Consider the following 25,761-nt stretch of genomic DNA (forward strand, 5'->3'; position numbering starts at 1 on the left):
TAAGTGATGCAGTTATTTTCTCCAAGTTTGACCTTAAGTCCAGATTTTGGCAGATCCAAATTAGGGAGTCAGACAGATACAAGACTGTTGTCACTACTCCATTCGGTCACTATGAGTGGAACGTCATGCCATTTGGACTGAAGAACGCTCCTAGTGAATTTCAAAATATTATGAATGATATCTTTCTATCATTCACTGATTTCACCATCGTCTACATAGATGATGTTCTTGTATTCTCCAAATCTATTGATGAGCACTGGAAACATCTTAAAACGTTTCTTGAGATCATCAAAAGAAATGGACTAGTTGTTTCTGCAAAAAAGATTAAACTATTTCAAACCAAGATCAGATTCCTTGGTTATGACATCTTTGAAGGCAAAATCAAGCCCATCCAGAGAGCCATTGAATTTGCTGACAAATTTCCTGATGTCATCCTTGACAAAAATCTACTTCAAATATTTCTTGGTTCTTTGAATTATATTTCAGATTTCTACAAGGATATGAGAAAACAATGTCGCCCTCTTTTTGCGAGATTGCGCTCTAATCCTTCCCCGTGGACAGATGTTCACACCAATGTTGTCAAACAAATCAAGACACATGTCAAAACTCTTCCGTGTCTTGGCATTCCTACTTCAAACAACTTCAAGATTGTTGAAACTGACGCCTCAGACACAGGCTATGGCGGCATCCTGAAACAAGTCGTTTCACCGAGTTCTTCTGAACAGATTGTTCGCTTCCACTCCGGAACCTGGAATCATGCACAGCATAACTATAGTACTATTAAAAAAGATATTTTATCTGTAGTACTATGTATTTCAAAATTTCAAAGTAATTTACTTAACCAACACTTTCTTTTACGCATTGATTGCAAAACTGCTAAAACTGTTTTAGAACAAGATGTTAAAAAACATTGCATCAAAACAGATTTTCGCACGATGGCAAGCTATTTTAGGTGTTTTTGATTATGATATTGAATTTATCAAAGGATCTGATAATTCTATTCCTGATTTTCTTACCCATGAATTCTTGCAGAAAACATGAGTAAGAAGAAGAAACCTGTCCTACCGGTTACTTCACCATCACCAACATCTGTTTATCCAATGCTTATGCCTCCGGCATCTGCATCTACTTTGGCTTCTTCCCCACTGGAGATAGCCAACAGATTTACCATTCTAGGACAAGTTCCTAGACCTATTCCCCCCAGTTCATTTGCTTCCACCCTAGCCATGCCATGCGATCCGTATGCAAACCCTTTGGCTTCGGCAGCACCCAGATTTCCCTCTGCCAATAAGACAGAATATTTCAAAAAAGCTTGGTTCGAGAATTTGTTTTACATTGAGAAATCGGTAAAAACAGATCCCTTCCAAATTGCTCAAGATTATTTCCCTCGAGGTTTTCATTGGATCCCAGATGATCTGAAAAAGAACCTCTCATTTTATCTCGGAATCTTGGTTAACACGAGTTCCATCTTTATTAAACCAATTCATTGTAAAATCGATCCCTCAAAGCTCATTTTTTATAATTGTTTCATTATTTCTGTTATGACCGAAGAAGAATGGGAAACCCACCCTTCTACTTTAAAAACCATTAAGGGAACTGAAACTCAATATAATTATTACGATTATATTGAAGCCTGGTTAAAGTTTCCTTTAGTTCGAACCCCCAACATGCAGCACTCTTGGTTCTTCAACTTCGACAAGAAGTGCAAGCATTCATTTCCTCTGTGGTTTCAGAATTGGTGGCATTTCTTTGGCCCCATTACTGAATTATTTCCTGATAGTCTTCAGCAAGCTATCAAACATTTTATCATTTCCAGTATACCTAAGATGAAAGGAAGAGAGACCAAACTCCCTCCCTTACTTCATTTTTGTGCCAAATACAAAACCCCCTGGATTTTTAGATGGCAGTATACCAAAAAAGAAGACATCTTACTTCGCCAATATTTTTGTCAAATGGTGGGATAAATTTCCCCACACAAATGACATTATTTCAAGAATTTCAACTGATTTTCCTCTTGTTGTTCCTCACCTTAAGGATAAACAAGAATTTCCTTCCCCTACCCCAAAGCAGGCTTTGATTACATATCCAACCATTCCAGGATCAAGTGATCAAGCTTCAGGTTCGGAATCAAGGAGTTCTTCATCAAAGCAGAAGAAAGAGTCATCTTCAGCCAAGAAGAAGAATTCTACAGCTTCTCAAGATTCAGCCTCTTCTTCAAAGCAAAAGTCTCCCTTTGACAGATTGAAGAAGAAAGATTTACTTGAACTGTTGAAGAAGTCCATGGAAGACAACTCCAACAGTGATTGTTCGGATAAGGAATCAGAAGCCTCGTCAGCAGACTCAGTAGCCTCTGATCCTTACATGATTTTCGGTCATGACTCCGAAGACTATCCCCCTCGACTGAGAAATAATTGAATCATGCCCGACCATTTGTCCTCTTCTCAACCTCGGAGTATCAACTTTTTGGGGACGAAAAGATGGTTTACTCATTATAATTTACTTTCGGCACAAGAAGACAGCACAAAAAGACAGAGTTACTTTCGGTGCTTTGGGTGCAGAAAGAATATTTCACTTTCGGCGGAAGAAGACAAAACCACTTTCACTGTTCATCCCGTGATTTATGGGATTCATTGTTTGTAAAAGTGCTTCCTTCATCTATAAAAGGACGCTTCATTTTCAGGGGAAGGTAGAACTTTCTAGCCGAACTCACCTTCTGCAAGAACTGCTTTCTACTTACTTGCAAGCCCAAATTCACCTTCCTTCTCTTCTTTTTTCTTTATTTCAACCTTGTAAGTCTTTGCTTTAAATATTTACTTTCAATTAATAATATTTGAAAGTTTTGATTCAATATTTTCTTATTTCATATTTCGCATTTCATGCATTGGAAGTCTGAGACTCCAAAGATACTCTGTTTATGTTCTATTGTTGTCATTTATCTTTGCGCACATTTTCTCTCTATCTTCACTTGATTCCGCATTATATATGTGTGTACACACACATAAATGAACTCTTTTAAATTCAATTAATAGTACTAAGAATTAGATATAAAAAGGAAATAATTAAATATCAAACTTTCAATTGGATTTGACACAATACCCACTCATTTCAATTGCATCAATCCACTCAGGCCCCACGCCAATAATATTGATGGATCGAGGATGGATTGGCTTAATAAGAGAATATATATATATATATATAGTAATTAAATAATAAAGTTGCATGGAATTAGTTTATGTCCAAAGTAAAATGCACCCATCTACACGGTTTTGAACTTTAATTAAATTCTAGTATCAACTTTAGACTTTTGAGTTTTTCTGACGTGGGAGCATTGAAAATTCATTCCATTAACTACGCCTGCTCCAACATCTTTCGTTCTCCTCACAGCAATAATGACGAATCGAGGATGGATTATTAGCTTAAGAAGCGAATATATAGTAATTAAATAAATTTGCATGGAATTAGTTGGTTTAGTAAGTCAATTGCTGTGGCACCAATTAATTGATCATTTTAAACAATTTTGAAAGTTTTAAAGTTGTATCTTTATGGGATATTCTTCTGTCCTTTTACAACAAAGTCATCATCTAATGAAAATCAATGGACCAATTTGAACATCTTTTTTTTTTTTTTTTTTTTTTGAAAAAGTATCAACTTGCTTTGAGACCAAATTGATCACTTTAAGGATAGTAATGGGCCAACTAAATCAATCTTTCAATTGGATTTGATACAATATTCCCATTTCAAGCAGGTAAGCTGCATCAATCCAGGCCCAGGGAATAATTAATGCTCCCATTGTATTTACAATACCTCTTTTCCATGACCTGCTGTCTCACTAGATTTCCATGACATTTCATACTCAACCTTAGATTTCCATGACATTTCATACACAACCTGCTCACACTACAACAGATTGGCCTTTTCCCGGCGTTGTAACATCGCCGGCAAATAGACATAAATCCCCGCTATAGTTATATTCCAGCGATTACCTAATCGCCGCCTATTCGCCGGTATTATTCTTCCACTTTACATATAGCACGGCGAATAAAGAAAATCGCCGTGAAAAAATGAATATTTAGCAGCGATTTTGTATCGCTGGCATATACTTTCAATACCGTCAAATTCTATTCCAGCGATTCGTAAATCGCTGCAAAATTAATTAGCAGCGCTTCCATAGTCGCTGCCATATACTGTCCATGGTTACAAAACATATGGCAGCGATACATACATCGCTGGAAATTGGGTTTGCAGCGCTTTTGTAATCGCTGCCAAATACGTAACCATTTCCAAAATCATATGGCAGCGATAGAAAAATCGCTGCCAAAGAGTAAGGCAGCGGTTTTTTAATCGCTGCTATATAGTTTTCCTGTTTCAAAAATATATGGCAGCGATTATAAAATGGATGCCATATGATTTTGCAGCGCTGACGTAATCGCTGCCATATGCGTTTCAATTTCCAAAATCATATGGCAGCGATAGGAAAATCGCTGCCAAATTATATAGCAGCGGTTCTTTAATCGCTGTTATATACATTGCCTGGTTCAAAACTATATCCCAGCGATCCCAAAATCGCTGCTATATGATATGACAGCGCTGTCTTAATCGCTGCTAAATCCATTTTTACTTTTCAAATTATATGGCAGCGATAAAAAATTCGCTGCTATATGATATGGCAACGGTTTGTTAATCACTGCTATATAGTTTTCTATTTCAATAGCATATGGCAGCGAGATAAAACTCGCTGCCATATGATTTGCCAGCGACTAAAAATCACTGCAATAGGATTTTCTGAAATGGGAATCTATCGTATTAAATGGTTTTTTAAAATTATTGACGGCGATTAAAAAATCGCTGGAGAAACCTGAAAATTGAATTTTATATAACCTAGTAACCCAATATTCTTAATGGGTTACTAGGTCTCATTTATACTTTCTCCATTCATCCAATAGCACCTGATATACATGATCATTTAATTTTCCATACTTAAACAAAAATTTCGCTAACCATTTCTATTCAATTCAAAATTTACTCATATGCATCAAATGAATTGACCAACAATCATATAATATCTTGTTACATTGGGTGGTGCATTATACGAGTCATATCAATTACAAACTGAGCTACTAATTACTCAAAAGATAAATATCACTAGTATAAGTTATTTCTAGATGACTCTACTCTCACTAAAACCAACAACTACCAGTAAAACATCTCATATTAGTTCAGGACTTTTCACCAACAGTCCCATCCAATTTTCACAATATGACTTTTACAAAGAAAGGTGGTGAACACCAAGATAACGCCGCTCCCACAGCTGTCAGCCCATAAAGGTGGTTGGCCATATCACCTGAAAATAACATGAGATATCCACAAGGGTTCAGAAATTGACAACAGTCCCATCAGAAATTGAGATAGTTTAAGAAAATATAAATGCAGTGGATTTAGTATTAATCATAGAGGCACAAGGTAAACTAACTAATTATGGCATGCTGTTGAAAGTGTATTAATTCTTGTATTTAATGAGATTTATTTGTTGTTAATGGTGAGACTAATAACTTACTAACATTTGTACATATAAATCTTACTGTCGTGGCGATTCAAGACTTGGACAGAAAGTGGCAAAAAAGTCAGAAGCCATAGAGTGCCCTTCATCTCATCCTATAATAAGCGGTTTGAGGAAGAATCTCGGCCAAATAAGAAAATGATCCTAGCATTTGGATGACCAAGAAAAACCCTATTTTCATGTTGTTCTTTCCGATAGCTCGCTGCAGCATGCAATTACTAATTGATATGGGGGTTTCTATTGTATGCTAATATATATATTTACTCGGTTGTAATGTCGTAATTGCATGTACACTACAAGTTTCTCTAGTTTTTGTTTTGGATCACATTAAGGAAAAAGCAAAAATCCTTAAATCATGTACCTTAGCCAACTATTTTTTCCAAAACTTTTTATTCCCATCAATTCACCATCTTGCATGTGCCAGGTACAAAATGGGCGCAGCCGTACCACGAGTTGCTTAATATTCAAGCAGCCATGGATGGATGGATCTATGGTGCATGTGCAATATGCTCGAAGAAGCATGAGAATTTTAGCTACAACTACGTCCTGGGGACTCAATTTATACAATCTCGACCAAAAAATGATGAAACAAGACTCAATTTAAACAATCTCGGCCAAAAATCTGATGAAACAAGACTCAATTTAAATAAGCAAAATGTGTATTTATTTTGTTAACTCACTCAAGGGCAGAATCGTTGAAGAAAGGCATGAGCATGGAGATAGCAATGGTTGTCAAAATAACCCTGATTGTGTCCTGCTTAGGCAAACCATTTCCGTAAATTATTCCATACATGATGAATTAATTGAGTGAGTTAAATGACCAATCAGTTTGAAATCTGAACCAAATATTTAAGCAAAACTGTGGGCAAAGTTCAGGCCTTATATCTAACCTAGAGTATCTGCCAACCTTGATGGGTCGATTCCCAACATCCCATGACAATCTGGAAAATCACAATCCAGCTATTTTAGATTGGTTCTTAGAATAAATTAACCATTTTATGGAGGAGTCTCATATTGTGTATCAAGTAAAGCTTCAATATGCATGCAGCAGTTATACTAACTTTGGCTGGGGGGGAAAAACATTCGCAAGATGACTCACATACCAATATGTTAAGTCAGCAGCAAAATCAGCACTCAGCAATTAAGTTGAGATATTGGCATGACCATCTTTTTGTCCCATTCCATTATGACAGGTGCACCACAACCAAAACTTAAGTTATACTACTGTAGTGAGGGTACTGTAACAGAACTTATTCACTTCTTGTATGCAATCAGTGTTAATGAAGCTTACCATCATTATTTGGGACATGTCGAAGAGCTTCATCATTCAGTCCCAATGCCCAGACTTTAAAACTGTAAAACACCAACAAAGTAAGTATTCATTGCCTAAATAGTTGATACATGAGACTCATCCAACGATCATTATCTGAAAGAACTAAACACTTGGCACGATACAACCTACAGCACACGCTTGAAACCTAAGGAAAAGTGTATAACCTGCTATGATTATAAATCTGATTCCACGGGGCTTCCTTAAATACTCTGCCACATTCTCATATTCTAGATAAGCATTAACTGTACTTAAATATAAACACACGTTTTTTGCAGCCACATATTTAAAAAAGTTGTTCCAAGGCAACCTCTTGCCCCTATTTTGAATGAAGCCATTCAGATCCATAAACATGTTTTAGTAGTAAAACATACAATGATAAATAACAATAAAAGCGACATTAGAATTGGTTATAATGATTACCTTCACTCCATTCCCCATGTGCATAATGCATGGTAATTCAAACCAAATAAACAAGTTAGTCTAGTATCTAAAATATAGGGCGCTCATAACTAATTTTCAGGTCTGGTTTCTGTTAATATGTGGATATGTCCGAAGGAGACGGGATTAAGTTGACAAGTGACTTTAATGAGTACCATCTTAGCGATGGTGCTAGTAAATCTCTAACTGTCGTGGAATAGGTTTATTTTACTTTAAATAAACCTACAGCACTTGTTGGGTTTCTTCAGTCCTAAGATGGAGAAAGAAGCAAGATATTTGTGAAATAATAGAGGGGAAAAGACCTAAAACCTCTCTAATGCACAAATGGTTGATCTCTGTTGAATATCATTAACAGAGAGTATGGGAAAACCAGTGGCAACCTCAAGACATATAAATGCATACTTCCCTTCTTGTACATAATTTTGAATTTCAATTCTCTTTCATCTTGCAATGCCTTGTTGTTGCAAATGAAACATCCTCCTTTTGACCAAAACCCTATGGAAGCTACTAGTTCTGTTATTTAAGATAATATCTAATATAACTTACATTTATATATAACTGTATGATATACTTGAAGACAATAAATGAGATCTAGAAACATAATAGTATCAGCTGGGAGCTAAAAATGCAAATACAGAAATACCATTCCAGCTTATCTGATTCATTTGGAACTCTCTCCTCCAAACTCTGTTCAGTTTTGATTAAGTCTGAAATGGAAGATTGTACGCGTCCTCCTTGCTTCTCATCTCAACCTCTACGTGAATAGAACTGGGTCTCATTACAAAACAGGTAGAGATCAATGAACAACTCCAAAATGCACATAAACTTTATGGTAACAAGCCCAACGAACTTAGAAAAAGTAACTTTTCGTTTTCCCCCATTTACATGAAGAAACATACAACCAAACCCACTTACCATGCAGCATTTCCAACAGCTTCCCTCACACTTTCAAGCTTTTACAAAAGTGTTACTCCCTTTTTTTCATCATTTTGTTGGAACCATATGATGCAAGGTGTCAGCCTCGTAAAAAACAGATCTAATTTGTTCCAATTTCCCCTGCGAAATGTAGCAATAAAACACCACCACTTCAAACCTCAAAAGTTGAAACCCACAAACTGCACTAAGCAAAAATTAGGTGTTAAAAATTCAGAGGACAGAAATCATACCTCCATAACTCAAACTGTCAATTCCTTTCAGGTTATATTTATATAGATATAGTAATATCTATATATATTGAGATGGATATATTTATATAGATATATATATATATCTATATATATATATATATATGTATTGCCCAGTTGTGATATTGTCTAACAAAAAACCACCCAATCCAGTACAAAAAACCAAGGAGCATGTCACCCCCCTTATGGGTCAGGGGAATCGTTACACTGAGTCTGTCGATACGACTCAGTGAATGAAGGATGATCCTTAAAGAACTCCTGAAGCAATCTATCAGTCTGCATCTGATGCGCCCTAAGAGCCCGCATCTCTGATCTCATTTCATCCAGCTGACTCTTATACGCTTCAGCATCTTTCTTATGTTGTTCAGAGTCTTTCTTGTGTCTTTCAATCTCAGACAGGTAGCATTGCATCTTAAGTTGGTCACGTTGTCTACTTGACTCGGGAATGACCATCTCCCCGAGTCCTCGCGCATATCCAGGTCGATGGCCAAGGACCTCCCTGAAGACAGTCGCAGCTGCCTCATCATTACGTTGCTCTGGTTCTAGGCCATCCAACCTACCTGTCATCTCCTTCTGCACATGCACAGAACAACGATTATTAACATAAGTTCTTCCTAACATATTACTCATTTATTATTGTCAAAAATAAACATTGTAGGGAGATGGACTGTATGTAATCTACTCACGTATGTTTCTTCTGTAGCATCTGTCACAAACTTGTTCTTCTTCTTCGACCAGCACGTCTCTTTATAGAAGTCAACCAAATTTCCATTCTCAGCGCGCTACAGAAGATGAGCAACACGTATAAGAAGTTTTTCGAGGTAGAAACATAAGTTTATTGTTTAACAATGTGCATGGAATTACAAATAGCACATCGTGTTAATCAACCAGTACCCAACTTTGTGGTAATTATATCACAAAAATGCAAAGGAAAATGGATTCACATGTAGAGGAACGTTTTTATAGAAAATATGGGTTTGGAATGCGATCAAGATTATTAAAATGAACATGGTCAGTTGGGAGGCATTCTCATACCTTTTGCTCAAGGATTCGGACGAATGATTTACGTCCTGATGTGTGATTAATTGCCTGCTTCTTCCTGTTCTCCCGATTTTGAGATGAAATTTTCTGCAATGCACACGTTTTTTGGTTAGCTATGTTGAACAGCCACTATATTTGCCTCTTTAGACATACTAATGGAAGGATTTATTACAGAAATTTGAGTTGGTTAATATATACCTTAAATGCATCACTGCCCCACCTTCCACACAACTTGACCCATACAAGAGGGTCCACCAAGCTTGTCCCACTAGCTAACACCTCTTCATGGCTTTCAAATGATTGGTAAATCTTGTGCAAATCGTGATGGAAGGAGTTGAAGCGCTTACGAAGTGCCTTTGTCACCGTCAATCTGTGGTTTTCCCGTTCCCAGTCGAGCACGAAGTCAGACTACAATTCAGAGCAAACTAGTATTAATATTACGATTATGAGACATATAAACCACTTCAAACTCATCATATGATATCGAATTGATATCACTTACCCGAACACGATCAATGAGCTCCTCTTTCATGGCTTCTGGGACATCGGTCCAGCGCGCATAACTCATGTCACAATATTGTTTAACAATCCAGGATACTCGTGTCGTGAACATAGAAGCATGCTCACACCACGGGGCAGTCTCACCATCATTTATCTTTAAAAGTATTTTCCCGTACTTTCTCACCTTCTCAAACTTGATGCATCTAGCGGGCCCGCGAAATCGTTTTCTTTGTTGCTGCGTTACTTCAGGTTCTGTGGGGGCATCCGCAACTGTATTGAAAAACTCACTAGATTAGTATATGTAATGTCAAAGAAACATAATTATAACAATCACCTGCTATTTTGTCAATGCATTCAATATATATCGAAAAAGTCAATATACCAGTTTGTGGTATACTGGCGTCCTCCAATCTCGCGTCTTCTCTAGGAGGTGATTGTTCGCGCACTGGTGAGGCTTCCCGAGTAGGCGCTGGTGTGGGAATTGGGTTGGTAGATGGTGGGGGACTTGGGGGCTGTGTGGAGTCATCCGACGAGGATTGATTACACTCCTCCTGGCTGTGATATGAGGCAATTTTCGTTCCCCTTGGTCGGTTGTGGCGAGCCGAGTACGGTACATGGCGCCTAGCCCGAATACCTCGCAGCCTCCCTCCGCCTCTAGAACTGGGTCCGGCTCGGTCACCTGCGTGTGTATTATTACAAAATAATTTTAACAAACGTTAGGTCCATTCCGTGAAAAAATCTGAAAGTAATACGAGAGTGGTTCGAAATAAGATCAATTATCTACACTAACCCTTGCGTTAGTGTAGATAATTGATCTGAAAGTAATCAAGTATGTTAGTAGACTAACCCTTGCGTTATGATACACATATAATTACAAAGGCCATGAAGAGAAAGGTATAAATTATATACCTTGATAATTAATAGCGCTCCTCATGCCGCCAGCTTGAAGATGGGATTGCATGATAAATTGGTCTAGTAGGAGAAAGCAATTCCGACCAAAACTTGTCTGTGCAGTGGTTTTCCCTTAATGCAACGTAGTATTATTTTCCCCTCACCTGAATAAGCATAATCATAGAAACACACATCATAAGTCAAACAATTTTAGAGCAAATAAGAATATAAAAACATCGAAGTGATATTCTACATATTAGTTCAGTCAAAGAAATCAAAAAGTATACTTAATGTGGATAAAAAAAAACGACTAATCACAAAAGGTATTGAATACTTAATGTCACAGAATCTGTGGTACCAACCTTAATGCAAAGAAGTTCCTGGCATATTTTATTAATCTGACCCAACATCATCGTCTGTGGATAGGTCCTCCTCATCTGAATATTCCCCCTCACTACACGCATCTTCAGAGCCAGAATTCATCATGTCATCATTAATAAAGTCTGATGAATCTATGCATTTACCATCCACATGCATGACTTCCCGTGCATCAATATGGCTAGGTGGTATATCAAGCCGATCCAGTGGAGTTGACACTGGATCAGAGTTATCACACTGCACTGGTTCATAATAATATGATGACTCATTTTCTTGATCGGCCTCATGGGTACTTGATTCGCCATCATTAATATCTGTGTTACTCCTCGACATGGACGGAATGTTGTATACATTCCTATTTGTATAGTTCTGCACAACACCCCAATTCCCTTTCACCCTTAAATCTCTTATGTAGAAACATTGATCAGCCTGACTTGCCAACACGAACGGTTCATCCTTATACCAAATTCTGCTCAAGTTGACACTAATCATATGGTCGTCCACCCGTACCCCTCGTTTTCGATCACCAACGTCATACCAATCACATTCAAATAGGTACACCTGACGCACTCCATGTAGCGTAACTCTATGATATTTTTAAGACAACCGTAAAAGTCTGCATTATTTGTGGCCTCGTCCCCAGTTACCAAAACCCCAGAATTTTGTGTACGCCGGCGAAGTTCACGACCCTTCGTATGAAACCGCTTTCCATTTATTATGCATGCATCATATGATGCAACCCAACGGTCAGGCCCCGCAAGCCAACGCATACAGATCAGCTGACACATCAAGTGGGTTCTTGGTACGATGTTCCTGGATCTATAGCAATATTGTTGAAGATTTACAAGTTTTTATTATTTTTCATAATTCCAAAACATGTCAAATAAATTTATGATGTCAACATAGATAAGTATGGAGGAGAACTTACACAGTGCTTGAACCAAGTTGCAAACTTGGTTTGATGCGTGCTCACGATGCTGTTTGGGTGTTGCACCCTACATTTCTCATAGTGTTCCCTGAATTTGGAGCACATAATCGCAACACAGTTTCAACAAGCGTTATGGGCATGCATATATAAAAACTTGTTAAGTTTGAGATGGAAGTAGATTTTGATCTAAAAGAGATTGATGCTTACTGTATATAGGGTCCAATCTCCGGACAATTGTTGAGCACATACCATATGGCTGCCTTAAAGAGTTTATCTTCTAATTGCACATTGGAAGCTATACCCAAAGGACGAACTTTCTTGTTAAAAACTCGGAATCCATCTATAGTTTCCTCTTCATCAGCATCAATGTTGCGGTCTGCTCGATTGAACTTCGTCTCAACATCTTGGAGGTATATGGAGCAAAATGTCAGGCATTCAGTGTGAATGTAGGCCTCGGCTATTGAACCTTCTGGTCGGGCCTTATTCTTAACATACCGCTTGAATTTGCCTAGATATCTCTCAAATGGGTACATCCACCTATATTGTACTGGACCTCCAAGTATAGCCTCATGGGGCAAATGGACAGCTAGATGGACCATGACATCGAAAAAGGAGGGAGGGAATATCATCTCCAGTTTGCATAAAATGGTGACTATATCAGTTTGGAGCTGGGATAGGCGATTCACATCCAGTGTGCGAGCGCACAACTCTTTGAAGAAAGTGCTAAGTTCAGTCAAAGTCAAGGCAATGTCACTTCTTAAAAACCCCCCTGCAGCAATTGGGAGTAGTCTTTGAAGGAAAACATGACAGTCGTGGCTTTTCAACCCAGTGATTTTGCTATCACGTGTAGAAACACAGTTCGAGATATTGGAAGAGAACCCGTCTGGAAATTTGATATCGCGTAGCCACTCACATAACTTCTTCCTTTCATCTCCATGTAATGTGTACAGTGCATGCGGCATTGTTACATGATCACCTTCACGCCTCAAATGTAATTCTTTTCTATAGCCCAATAACTCCAGGTCACGCCTTGAATTGATATTATCCTTAGTTTTTCCTGAACTGTTCATTAAAGTGAAAAAGACATTCTCGGCAATATTCTTCTCAATATGCATAACATCTAAATTATGCCGAAGTCGAAGTGTTGACCAGTAAGGTAACGTGTAGAATATGCTGCACTTTGTCCAATTCAGCTCTTCGGCAGTACGTTTTCTCTTCCTAAGAGATTTGCCAAACGTCACGTCCCCAATCATCTGCAATTGAGTTAGAATATCGTATCCTCCCAAATCCCTTAGTGGCATGCGATGATCTTCTTTACTGTTGAACAACCCTTTCCTCCTTCTCCACATGTGATCTGGCTGTAAGAAACGTCGGTGTCCCATATAACAATGTTTTCGGCCATATTTCAACCAATTGGAGTCCGTGTCAGCATTACAAGATGGACAAGCTAATTTTCCCTTTGTTGACCAGCCAGAGAGATTCCCGTAGGCAGGAAAGTCATTGATTGTCCACAACAATGCAGCATGCAGCGTAAACGTCTCCTTACTTGAGGCATCATATGTGGGTACCCCATATTCCCAGAGTTCAAGCAACTCATCCAGCAACGGTTGCAAGTAAACATCGATCTCATTCCCTGGTGACCTTGGCCCTGGAATAATCAGAGATGTTATAAAGAATTGGTCTTTCATGCATGACCATGGCGGCAAGTTATACGGGACAAGGATCACAGGCCAAATGCTATGAGGTTTAGCCAAGTTGTTGAAGGGAGTGAAGCCGTCACTTGCTAGTCCGAGCCTAACATTACGAGGATCCGCAGCGAACCAACTATGATGTTCATCAAATTTCTTCCAAGACTCAGAGTCAGCCGGATGTCTCATACTACTATCTTCTATTGCCCGATGCTCTTTATGCCATCTCATATCACCTGCTATCTTCGCAGACATAAAAAGACGCTGCAATCTCGGTTTCAACGGAAAATGGCGCAACACTTTTTGAGGTATGACGCGTGATCCGTGTGTATTTGGCATCCACCTCGAAGCCTTACATACAGGGCATTCATTAAGCATGGCATAATCCTTCTAGAATAAGATGCAGTCGTTGGGGCACGCATGGATTTTATGGTAATTGAAACCCAACCCGCGCTCCAAAGACTTTGACTCCTCATATGATTGTGGTAAGAGCGTATCAGGAAAGGAAGACCGCAACAGATCAAGGAGCATGTCAAATGATCTAATTGACCATCCACCGATTGATTTGATGTGTAATAACTTCACAATGAAAGACAACTTTGTAAATGTTGTACACCCGTCGAAAAGAGGACGTCGGGCATCCTCCAGTAGCTTGTCAAAAGACGTTGCTGGTGAATCTTCAGGAATTGGTGGCCTATTTGATGATCCAGTGTTCTCTTGTGGCACATCAACAAAGGTGCCTGCACGCATGTCATCCAACATCTGCTGCATGTCATCAATGTAATCATCTTCGGGTATATCCTCATTCGAGATATCGTCGTCACTGACGTATTGTGTTGTATCCTCCTCCCCATGAAATATCCATTGTGTGTAATTTGGATTGATCCCTTTCATGAACAAATGGGTTTCCACCTCAAATATAGGAAGCCACAGATTGTTAAGGCATGTACGGCAAGGACACCGAATGCGATCCCGTCCACTTGCATGAATTTGGGCTTGTGTCAGGAAATTTTTAACCTCTTCGGCGTATGCAGGTGATAATAGTCTATCGGGCTCATTCATCCAACTTTTGTCCATCTAAAAAAAGTGGGTGAGGAATAGAGTTAGACAAACAGAGCCCATGATTACCAGGTAGTTGATGAAGTCACGTTTGACAAACATGGAAAAATGAAGGCAAAATATATGACCTTTGGGAACATCATGCAATTGCATGACGGGTATAGTACATGAAATTTGTGAATGAAGAAATGTAGAATTCATCCTTCATATGTCTAGTTTGTGGTATCTGTTGAAAGCCTTGCTCATATGAGAAAGGTGTGTATGTTACAAGTATCATAGAGTCCACAGTTGAGTTAGTGGAATGAGTGAGGAAATTTGAGTTGTACATTAGACATCAAGTAATAAGAGAAGCCTCTGATCACATGGTATCACAATCTTGATTGAGTGATTATATTTAGTTACCAATTGGATCCCTAAACGAACAGCATTTCCAAATCCCTATATCTATTCACATCAGTTCACTCAAGGTCTTAAGTAATTACTGCCACTAATGCTGCAACTTTCCTTCTGTTTTTAATGGAAATTAATTAATGAATGATCAAGTTGACAACCCTTTAATTAATTTCATCTAAAATTAATTTAAAGTGGATTATTATTAGAACCAAAATGATTATAAAAATAAATTTATAATCATATTAATATATGTTAAATGTCACAAATTATTTTTAAGACCACAAATTTATAGCAATTTGTAAATTTATTTATTTAGAATTATAACATTTTTATAATTATATGCTCAAATTATAGTTGACGTTTTAACAAAAAAAAAAAAAAACCCCCAATCTGGTCAACCCTTTAATTTCTTCTTGAGTTAGCTGGTCAATAACTCTTCCTTAAATGCAAATGTCAAACTGCTCATGTGGCCCTTGGCCTGCCTCTCTTATCGGCACTAAAGGAAGGCTAGAGCCTAATGGTAGAGGCAAAACCCAAAGATTTGAAGTATTGGCAGAGAGAGATCCAGAGGCCTGTACAAAAAGGGACATGACTCTTGCTTAAGGGTGACCTTCCTTAAAATCTAGATTTGTTGGGTTTCTCGTATAGGGTCGGTGGCCATCGATCCTTAAATCATCAATTTATTTATTTTTCTAATTCAGTTTAACTAATCTATTTCATATAGATAAACAAAAGTATATTGAGTCTTTTGTTTATTAATATAAATAAATAAAATAAAATCTATATTTCCATTCAATTAAATTTTTATAACAAAAGACTCAATTTTGTTATCTGAGATCCCAAAACGAGTAAAAAGATAAATTAACTTTAAACAATCTAAAATACTAGGATATGATGTTCTATTCTTTTAATTTTTAAAAGTAAATTTGAATAATTCTATATAAAACACACACTAGTTATAACATATATATAACTAATATGTGATATTATAATCAACATATAAATAATCAGATCCCACATTGTACAAAGAATTCATAGGAGAAAAACAAGCTGTTTTAAACAGGCCATATATATAAGTGTAAACATAGAATTGGTCGTTAATGTTTTAGCTCTATATGTAAGAGTCAAAATACTGTTTTAAACATGGAAGACAAACAATACAAAAATAGTATTGAAATTTTGGATTATTCGCTTTATACATGGTAGTCTTTAAAACCAAAAAGTCCATACCAAGTCCACTGGTTTATGCATCTAGGAATTCAGCGATCTAAGTTCTTGTACTTTTCTGCCACTCACAGCAAATCAAGACAGAAAGTAGGCCAAAAATACAAAATCATAGTTACCTATTTAGCAACAACAGTCGCGGCAGGATGTGCGTGATGTTAGACAGGCTATTGCTGCACAATGGCAATCTGCTGCAAATTCAAACCAAATGCAAATTGAAACACACAATTATTTCCAAGAAAGAGACAGGGCCTAAGCAACCAATTATTAAAACAATATTAGTAGTAAAACATATTATACTGCAGGTGTTTCGCAGTTGTTAAAAGTTAAGAAGTGTTATGACAGGTGATCCCTAATCTCAGAAAAAACTGATGTGGGAAGTTTTACATTAAGTTCATTGCCTGCTTAATATTCTCAAAGAATTAAAAACAGATGATTATATAAGTACAAAAGAAATCAGGACAGAATTTATGGTCACCACACCCCCCCCCCCAGAAAAAAAAAAAAAAAAAAAAAAAAAAAAAAGGAAACCATAAAAATAACATGCTTGTACTCACTGTTTGTAAATTAGCAATCTTTTTGACAAATCTTTTTTTTTTTTTTTTTTTGATAAGAGGAAACATATTAAGGATCTGAAAGAATCTTTTTGTGACCTTCAAAGACATATCATCCTTCCTATGGCAACAAAACTAGTTTTCTTGACTAGTTTGCAGGCAATGGTTGCTCATGGAGACCTTGGAGCGGAACTGCCAATCGAGGAAGTTCCTTTATTACAGGTGAATTGATGTTAGCGATATGCATCACATCTTTTTTCTCTAAACTTATTCATAAAGTTGCTCGACATAAATAGCTTTGATGTATGATCTATTTTTTTGGTGTGGGTATAAAATGTTTGGGAAGAATAGATTTAACAATCATATGCATGTTCAATTAAACAAGTTAAAGGAAGAACCCCCATACATCTTGATCCAAAAATGGAGTTGTCAGATTTGCACTTTTACTTTAGTTTATAATAAGTATATAAGAGAATAAAAATTAACTTTTTTTTATACTTTATTTAATACATATTTAATACATGTGCACTAAATTTTAGCAAAGAGATTTACTTTAGCCCGGTAGTTTTTTACTCAAAACTCGTGAAATGTTGATACTGTAACTATTTACAGTATTACAAACTGCCATAGAGTACTTAAAGCAAGCGATATCTGCAAGTAATAAATGTGTAACCTACTCTTAACAAAAAAACACAAAAAATGCTATGCCATATTCGCCTATTTGATAAAAACTAAACTGTGGCTTCTAAATGCATGATGCAAAAGTGAGTACTCTTTTGCTGATCTAAGTTCTTATAAATGATTCAAAGACTCTTCTACATCATATTAGTGATCATGAACATAGAGCAATCAAAAGGGTAATTTGTCATCCGTTTTCCAAAACTCATATGGCATCCAAAAATGTCTAGCTGGAAAAAACTCTGTTGAACATTTTCTAGCTAACTAACACATAGGTCTTTTATGTTTTTTGATAGATATTATGGATTTTATTCATAGTAAATAGGCATAGCCCAAGTACACGGGTAGTATACAAGAGAATAAACCTAAGTACAATCTAAAGCAGAAACAGAACTAAAGAAAAACATTACAAATGTTGATATCCCTTAAAAGATAACTCGCCCAAAAGTTTAAAGTGTTGAGGGAAGAGATAACCCTGATTTGTATGGAATATGCACACTAAAATCATGTAGAGGAGTTCTCTTATACTATCTCTTTTATACTTCAAAAATTAAAATCACATACCTATTTAAGTGAAAAAAAGAATACTTAACACAATACAAATTAAAAACTGTCTGAAGGCTAGGGAAAATGATCACCACAAACCAACAACATCAAACCAGCCCCACAGGGTACTATAACAGAAACAAACCAATAAAACACAAATCATCCATGCAACAAATAAAGTATAAACCATACAAAGGAACAGATGAGAACTCAGAAATGTCAGGGACCGAAAAGTAAGAAACTGGAGAAGCACAGATTTCAAATAAAAACCCTAAGCAACTCGCTGCATAGGCCAAAAACTAAGAAACAGTTCAATTTAGTAATTTTCCATAGTGATAAAATCAGATAAACTAAATACCAGAGAACAGCCCAGCAGCATTTAATTTAAAATCACTAAAGCCAGTTATATCTATCTTGGCAGGTCGGCTACCATTTGCATCATTATTGAACTGCAATTGGGGGTTTCAGAATGGAATATTGTTTCCATTTTACATTCAAGTCCAAATTTTAAAACTATAGTTCAATTAGGAAGCAAAAAATCAGTTGTCTAATACCGAACGAAAAGGATGGGGCTAAAAAATTATAACTTGAAGACAACGTGGGTGTGTGGTGAGAAGCAGAGAAGGAGAAGGTGCTTACCAGTGGTCGGCAACTCAGAACTCCAACAACTTCACAAGCCGTGCAGCACCAACTTTCCCATTCAATCTTCGGTGGAGATAGAGAAGGGGAAACAACTGAATGCCCTAGGATTACAAAATCAGAGGGTTTTCACGAGTGAGAGAGAGAGAGATAGTGTGTGAGACAGAGAGAGAGAGAGAGAGAGAGAGAGACGAAGAATGGAACCTGAAGCTTTCAGCCGTATGGACTCTGGTTCAACCTCCGTGGGAAGAAAATGGCGTGGGGGTGGTGTGGCTAAATCGCTGGAGATTTCCTTCGGCTGAAATAGGTAAGCATATGGCGTCGGTGGTCTTTTGGAGAAGGACAGAACGTATAGAGGCTGTGGAGAACGAAGGAGCAGGCCGTAGGGAATCGGGGGGTGGGTTTTGGTGGTTGCAGGGGGGGACGCGGGATGAGGATGAAAAATAAGACTTCGTGCCCAAAGATAAAGGTAAAGTGACGTAGTTTAGGCGATGGGAAAAGTATATTGTAATATAGCAGCGATTTTATAATCGTTGCAATAGTTATTATAAGCCCCGGCTAGTAAATGGTTTTATTAGATCATGAATTTCGCGGGGATTTTTAACTCGCCGGCAAAACATACTTTTGCCAACGAAATATTTTTCAGCGATTATTAAATCGCCGGAATATCCCCGATTTCTTGTAGTGTCATGGAAATCCTGTGAGATTGAATTGAAAGTTCATCCATGTGTGCTCCCTAAGAATGTTGATGTCGAGATTGAAGATTCAATAGCCTCAATAAATGCGATTCAAGTTTCTAAGAGACACCGTGATGGTGATGATTACGTACAGCTTGGAATCCAATTCGAACCCACAACAAAAGAGGCCTTCTTCAACTTGCTTTGAGACCAAATAGATCACTTTAATTAAGGATATCAATGGGCCAACTAAATCAAATAGATCACTTTAATTAAGGATATCAATGGGCCAACTAAATCAATCTTTCAATTGGATTTGACACAATGTTACCTACTCGTTGCAATTAATTGAGTACTGACACTCATGACCTTTCCTTCGTTCTTTTTAATCACATCGATGACCGTGACTACAACCACTCAACTTTGGTCGGTATTGGATATGGGAAATGTATTGGAAAGGAAAGAGATTCATGGATTTTGACATTGAACCGCATTATATATTTTCTGATTTGATTGGTGGATTCATAAGATTATGATAATTCTTTTCTATTTGAGAAATGATAATTCCATCAAAATCTTGTACACCTTTTTATTGAATTTTTTAAAAAAAATTGTACTTAATAGTTAAGAAAATATTTTTTTAATAATGTTTAAAAATATTTAAAGTGGTTTATAAAATATTTGAAAATAAAAAATTTACTATTCAATATCAAATTTTCTATGAAATTAGCACCACTCTTTCTATTAAAACATAATAAAGTCGATTGCGGTGGAACCAAATTGATCATTTTATACAACTTTGAAGGTTGAAAGTTCTGCAGTGGTGCGGTATGATGATTAATTAGCTGGCATGCTTAGTTGACGTTGTTGCTGAGAAGTTTCTCCTTTCTTTGACCCACCGTATCTCTATATAATTGGACCTCTTGTTAAATTGTAATCGTGCATACGTACTGAGAGCGTGACTTCTTCTTCTATGGCCTTTCAATCAGGAGCTTCTTACTTTTCTTCATCCTCTTTGTCTTCTTCCTCCTGTCTATGGAATCACGATGTATTCTTGAGCTTTAGAGGTGAAGATGTTCGCTATGGCTTTGTTTCTCATCTACACCAAGCTTTGGATCAAAGGGGAATCAATACTTGCATCGACAACAGTCTTGAAAGGGGAGAGGAAATCTCGCCAGCACTTTTTAAAGCTATTGAAGGGTCAATGATATCTATCATTGTACTCTCTAAAAACTATGGTGAATCCTTGATATTGCATTTTTCTTCAAGGGAGAATCTTTGGAAAATGTCATGAAATTATTTGATTCTGGTGGTTTTTATCCAAATCATGGAATCGAGAGGCTTAAAGACAAGTGTCTTATTACTATTGAAGGGCATAATAAAGGTGTTGGGATGCATGATTTGCTACAAGCTATGTGATAAGAAATTGTTCGATGAGAATCACCCAAAAAACCTAGCAACCGTAGTAGACTATGGAATCACGAGGATCTCCGTAAAGTGTTGCAACACAATACGGTGAGAGTAAAAGATAATATCTTTAGTTTTACATTTATTTCCTTTTCCAAAAGTGAAACCTAGTGGATTTTTTTCTTTTTGGATAAAATATAAATCGTATGAATTTATACCTAAATGAATATATATACACAAAAGTAGTCATACAAACTGACATAATTTAATATGGTTCATCAAATGGATATGGTAGTACTCATATACATATATATATATAGCCTTTAAATTATCAATATGAATTTGTATATATATATATATGTAGAATTCTTTTCTTAATAATTACAATGAATCATTAAAAGTACCAAATTTTGTTGTCCTTTTTGTGTTCCAAATTTCTTATATTTTCTAATTTCATGTCTACTGTCTCCTCAAGCTAGTTTGTTTTATTGAAAGTTATAAGAGAGTATGTAAGTTGGTAAAAAGACAAATCTTTTATATTTTAGCATGCGTCTATTTAGTATTGGAGATTTCAGCAATCGATAAATAATACTTATTTTTAAAATATCTTAAAGAAAAATAGTGTAATATTAATTGATAAGTAAAGAGTACTAACTTCGTGCACTTATATCAGGGGCTAAACAAAATTGAAGGCATACTATTAGATTTACCTGAAGGCGATAAATCTAAGGCATACTATGAGGTGATAAGCTTGCATTCGGTAGCATTTCAAAATATGGAAAGCCTTAGAGTCTTTATAAATCGTACTGCACGTTTTTCTTGTGCACCCAATTATCTCTCCACAAATTAAGAGTCCTTGATTGGAATAACGATCCTTCACCATACTTACCACCTAATTTTCAAGGGATGAATCTCATTATTTTGAGAATGCGGCATAGCCTCATAAAGGAGTTAGGGGATAGATTCAAGCCCAAGGTACGTACACAATTATAATCATCAACAACTTTTTTTTCTTTGAATTATGTAGTAAAGTCTGTTAAAATTTTCCTCTTTTTCTTTTACAGAATTTGACAATTATGAAATTGGAAAATTGTGAATTCTTAGAAAAGATTCCGGATCTTTCAAGCCTCTCAAATTTGAAGGAATTGGCTGTCCTATTTTGTACAAGATTAGTTGAGGTGCATGATTCCGTTGGATGTTTGGAAAATCTTTCTATGTTGGATTTTTTTCATTGCTCTAAACTCCGAATCTTTCCAAGAAGCCTCAATTTGAGATCTTTATGCTATCTTGGTCTTCAGGATTGCCCAAGCATTCGTTATCTTCCTGAAATCGAGTGTAAAATGGAATCTTTAATTGAATTGAATCTATGTGACACCGCAATAGAAGAGCTACTTTTATCCATCAGGAACCTCATACGACTCGAGTCTTTATATTTAAGAGGCTGCAAAAACCTTATGCATCTCCCAATTGCTTGCATTGGGCTGCAACATTTACGTTGGCTAGAGATTGGTGGTAATTGTCCAGATTTTGTACAGAAGATGATAGATGATGGGCTATCCCTTGTGGCTATTGAGTATACAAAAATGGAAGAGGAGATATCATTACTTGAAGAACGACTCCATAAATTGGTGTCTCCAACAAATTCAAGCAATGGGAGCACTGGATTACAATTGTTGAATCTTCAAAATTGTTTCCAATTAGAAACAAATTTCTTTCCAATATCTAGTTTATTTACCATATTTAACTCCTCCGCCAGTTTGCGTCATTTATATCTATCTTCCACTTATCTTGTTTGCCGTCTCACGAGCATCAAAGATATTATGAGCCTCGAATCTCTTTCCTTGAGCTATTGTTGTAAACTTGAAGAAATACCAGAGCTTCCACCAAATATAAGAGAAGTATATGTTAGGGGATGCAAGTTATTAGAAATATTTTGGGAAGTATTAAAAATATTGGAACTCAATGGAAGCCACATCAAATCGCTACGAAGAACTGATTTGGACCGCTGCTACAAAATGCTTGAAAATATATGGAATGATAGAGTGCAAATTCCTTTATTGTGGAAGGTATGTATGTATGTGTGATCTCATTTTTTAGTAGTATGTATGGCTTAAATTAAATTGATGATGATATTTGAGATTTAACAGGGAGTCTATGAATATGATGTTACTTTGTCTCCGAAAAATCAAATTCAAGAGTGGTTGAGTAATATTAACGAGTTTTTAAAAGATAATGGAATGGTGAAGGGGCCAAATGATTATGTTAGACCAAGGGGAGAAGAAGAGTGGGTAATAGATATCGAGGGGCTACACAATTTGGGGGAGATAAACGGAATTATACTATATATCGTAATACTTTTTAAAGATGCTTCAGTGGATGGTACAATTGATCATACTAATGCTAAGATAACCAGTAAGAGGTCAGATCATGTATGCTGTATTGAAGGGGTACAATTGGTTGATAAAGGTTGGTACCACAAGGGAAATAGGATTGGATATGCTGTATGGGTGGGGTACTCCAATTTACAATCTTTTAAACTACCGATTTTGAAAAATTTGCTAGTTCAATTTGATCTTCGGTGTAAAGGGATGGTGCGGTTTTATAAAAGTTGCAAAGCCAAAGTGGTATACAAGAATGAAAGTAAGTCGCCCTTTTTCCTTTGATTTTCAAGTAATATTTTTTGACTCTCTACCTATTATAATTTCCTCCTCTCTATGTATTATATTTTTTTCCCTTTCACTTTGTACATTTAATTTTGTTTCTGGGATGATGATTTTGTTTCACTTACAGGCATTTCATAGTCGATGCCATGGTGCTTCTTCGAAGATTCACAATGTATTGCTACGAAAAACATAGCTTCATTTGGTATGTACATTTAATTTTACTTGAATCTCTGTGTTGTTTTTGAGACATTGCCCTGTTTTAGGCCCCAATAAAAACATAGCTTCACTTGGTATTCTTTTTTGCACTTCAAATTTGGTATTCTTCAAAGCCAGATAATAGAAGAGCATGAAGAGAGAGTGAAAAATCATCCACGTGTGCTGCATGAAGATGGATGTTTCGGTGGAATCTTCAAATTTTGTTTTCTATTCCCTAGTTTTATCAACAACCAAACTGTGGATGGGGAGACGGATGAACATGAGGAGATTGAATTAGAGCAATGAATGCATTGGATGAATAAAGTTAGAACTATACGTTTGCCTTTTGTTCCAAAGGTTGAACTGTACTAGTTTTTAGGTAAATATTGCTATGCTATCATGGTCTTGTTCCATTTTATAGTTTTTCTGCGTTTTAGCATTCTAGGCACAAATTCATCACCAATGATAAATGATTTTGATGTTCGAAGTTCGTAGTAGGCATATTCCAAGGTTTCATTTTGTCTTTGGATTGTGTATTTTGTAGACTTTGTGTGATTTGGAAATTCAAAAGGCTGCAACTTCCACTTTGAACACCATTGAGTTTCAAGGTTTATAGGGAATTTGAAATTAATGGGATCCTGTGTTAGAGTGACATTAGAAGAATTGCCATATGTGTGGTTAGTCATGTTCTTTGGAAAAAATAACCACACTGGTACTGGAAAGAAAAGAGATTCATGGATTTCAACATTGAACAACATAAACTTGCACGGTTTTGGAATACAAAGTTACCGATTATCATATTTAACAGGACGACGAATATTTTTGTTCTTTTTAATTAAATAAACTTGCATCGTATTGGAATTTTAGACTTTGGGTACTTCTTTATCAATTTCCAGACATGGGAAGAGCATAGAATGATTTTCATAATCATCTGTTTCAACAAGCATGTGTGCTAAAACAGAGTAAAGTCAATTGTTGTGGATCAAATTGATCATTTTAAACAAATTGTCTAACTGGATTTCTAGGAGATTTCTTACACAACCTGCTCATGGAAATCCTGTGAGATTGAAAGTTCCCTAAGAATGTTGATGTTGAGATTGACGATTCAGTGGCCTCAATCGATGGTATTCAAGTTTCTAAGAGGCACCGTGACGGTGATGATTACAACTTGGAATCCAATTGGTACCCACAAAAGAGGAGGCCTTTTCCAAGTTTGAGCATCAAGAATTCAGATTTAGATGATACACTACTCGATTAATCACAACTAAATGGATCAAAATCACTCCCAGTACTAAAATCTGCTGGGTTAGCTACGAGTACTCAAATCTCTCAGCACCAAGAATGACACACTGATTTTGTGATAGAATTGCTGGTGCTGCGTGTGATTTTATTCCATTTAGTTTTCTTTGGAAGGAAGTTGCTCATTTTTCGTTTACTAGCTAGTGTGACCAAGTTGTTCCACGAGGACTTCTTCAATGGCTTTCCATGGTGGCTCTCTCTCTTTTTCTTCCCCTACTTCTGTTCTTTAGGTCCTTAGTGGACTTAACGATGTATTCTTAAGTTATGTTCACAATTGGGGGATAAAATAACAGTTTTGACAGTCCAAAACTACATATATATGTATAACATGCATCAGATTGTAAAAAAATAAAAATAAAATAAATTTAATACAACGTACACTGTTCTATGTGGACAGTCTAGTTATGACTTCGAGTACTGCATGTGCAACATGTTATACGGCCATAATATATTTTCAACTGTAAGGTTGGGGTACAAAATGGTACTGA

General features: G+C 36.6%; 2 protein-coding genes across 3 annotated transcripts in view; both read left to right on the forward strand.

Moving 5' to 3' along the window:
• LOC122296279 (disease resistance protein RUN1-like) overlaps nucleotides 1-25,761 on the forward strand; it is a 101,390-nt gene that overhangs the window by 59,710 nt on the left and 15,919 nt on the right. The window lies entirely within an intron of this gene.
• LOC122296284 (disease resistance protein TAO1-like) lies at nucleotides 21,981-25,409 on the forward strand. The gene is made up of 2 exons (XM_043105857.1): nucleotides 21,981-22,091; nucleotides 22,181-25,409. Exons 1-2 carry the CDS (start codon nucleotides 22,023-22,025, stop codon nucleotides 23,198-23,200), a joined length of 1,089 nt encoding a protein of 362 aa, XP_042961791.1. The 5' UTR covers nucleotides 21,981-22,022; the 3' UTR covers nucleotides 23,201-25,409.

This window comes from Carya illinoinensis, chromosome 15 (assembly GCF_018687715.1).
Source record: "Carya illinoinensis cultivar Pawnee chromosome 15, C.illinoinensisPawnee_v1, whole genome shotgun sequence".
Taxonomy (NCBI): Eukaryota; Viridiplantae; Streptophyta; class Magnoliopsida; order Fagales; family Juglandaceae; genus Carya; species Carya illinoinensis.

Coding starts and splice junctions, on each gene's coding strand:
- LOC122296284 (XM_043105857.1), top strand. CDS start 22,023: ATGAATCTCATTATTTTGAGAATGCGGCATAGCCTCATAAAGGAGTTA. Junction 22,092..22,180: donor GGGATAGATTCAAGCCCAAG/GTACGTACACAA, acceptor TTTCTTTTACAG/AATTTGACAATTATGAAATT.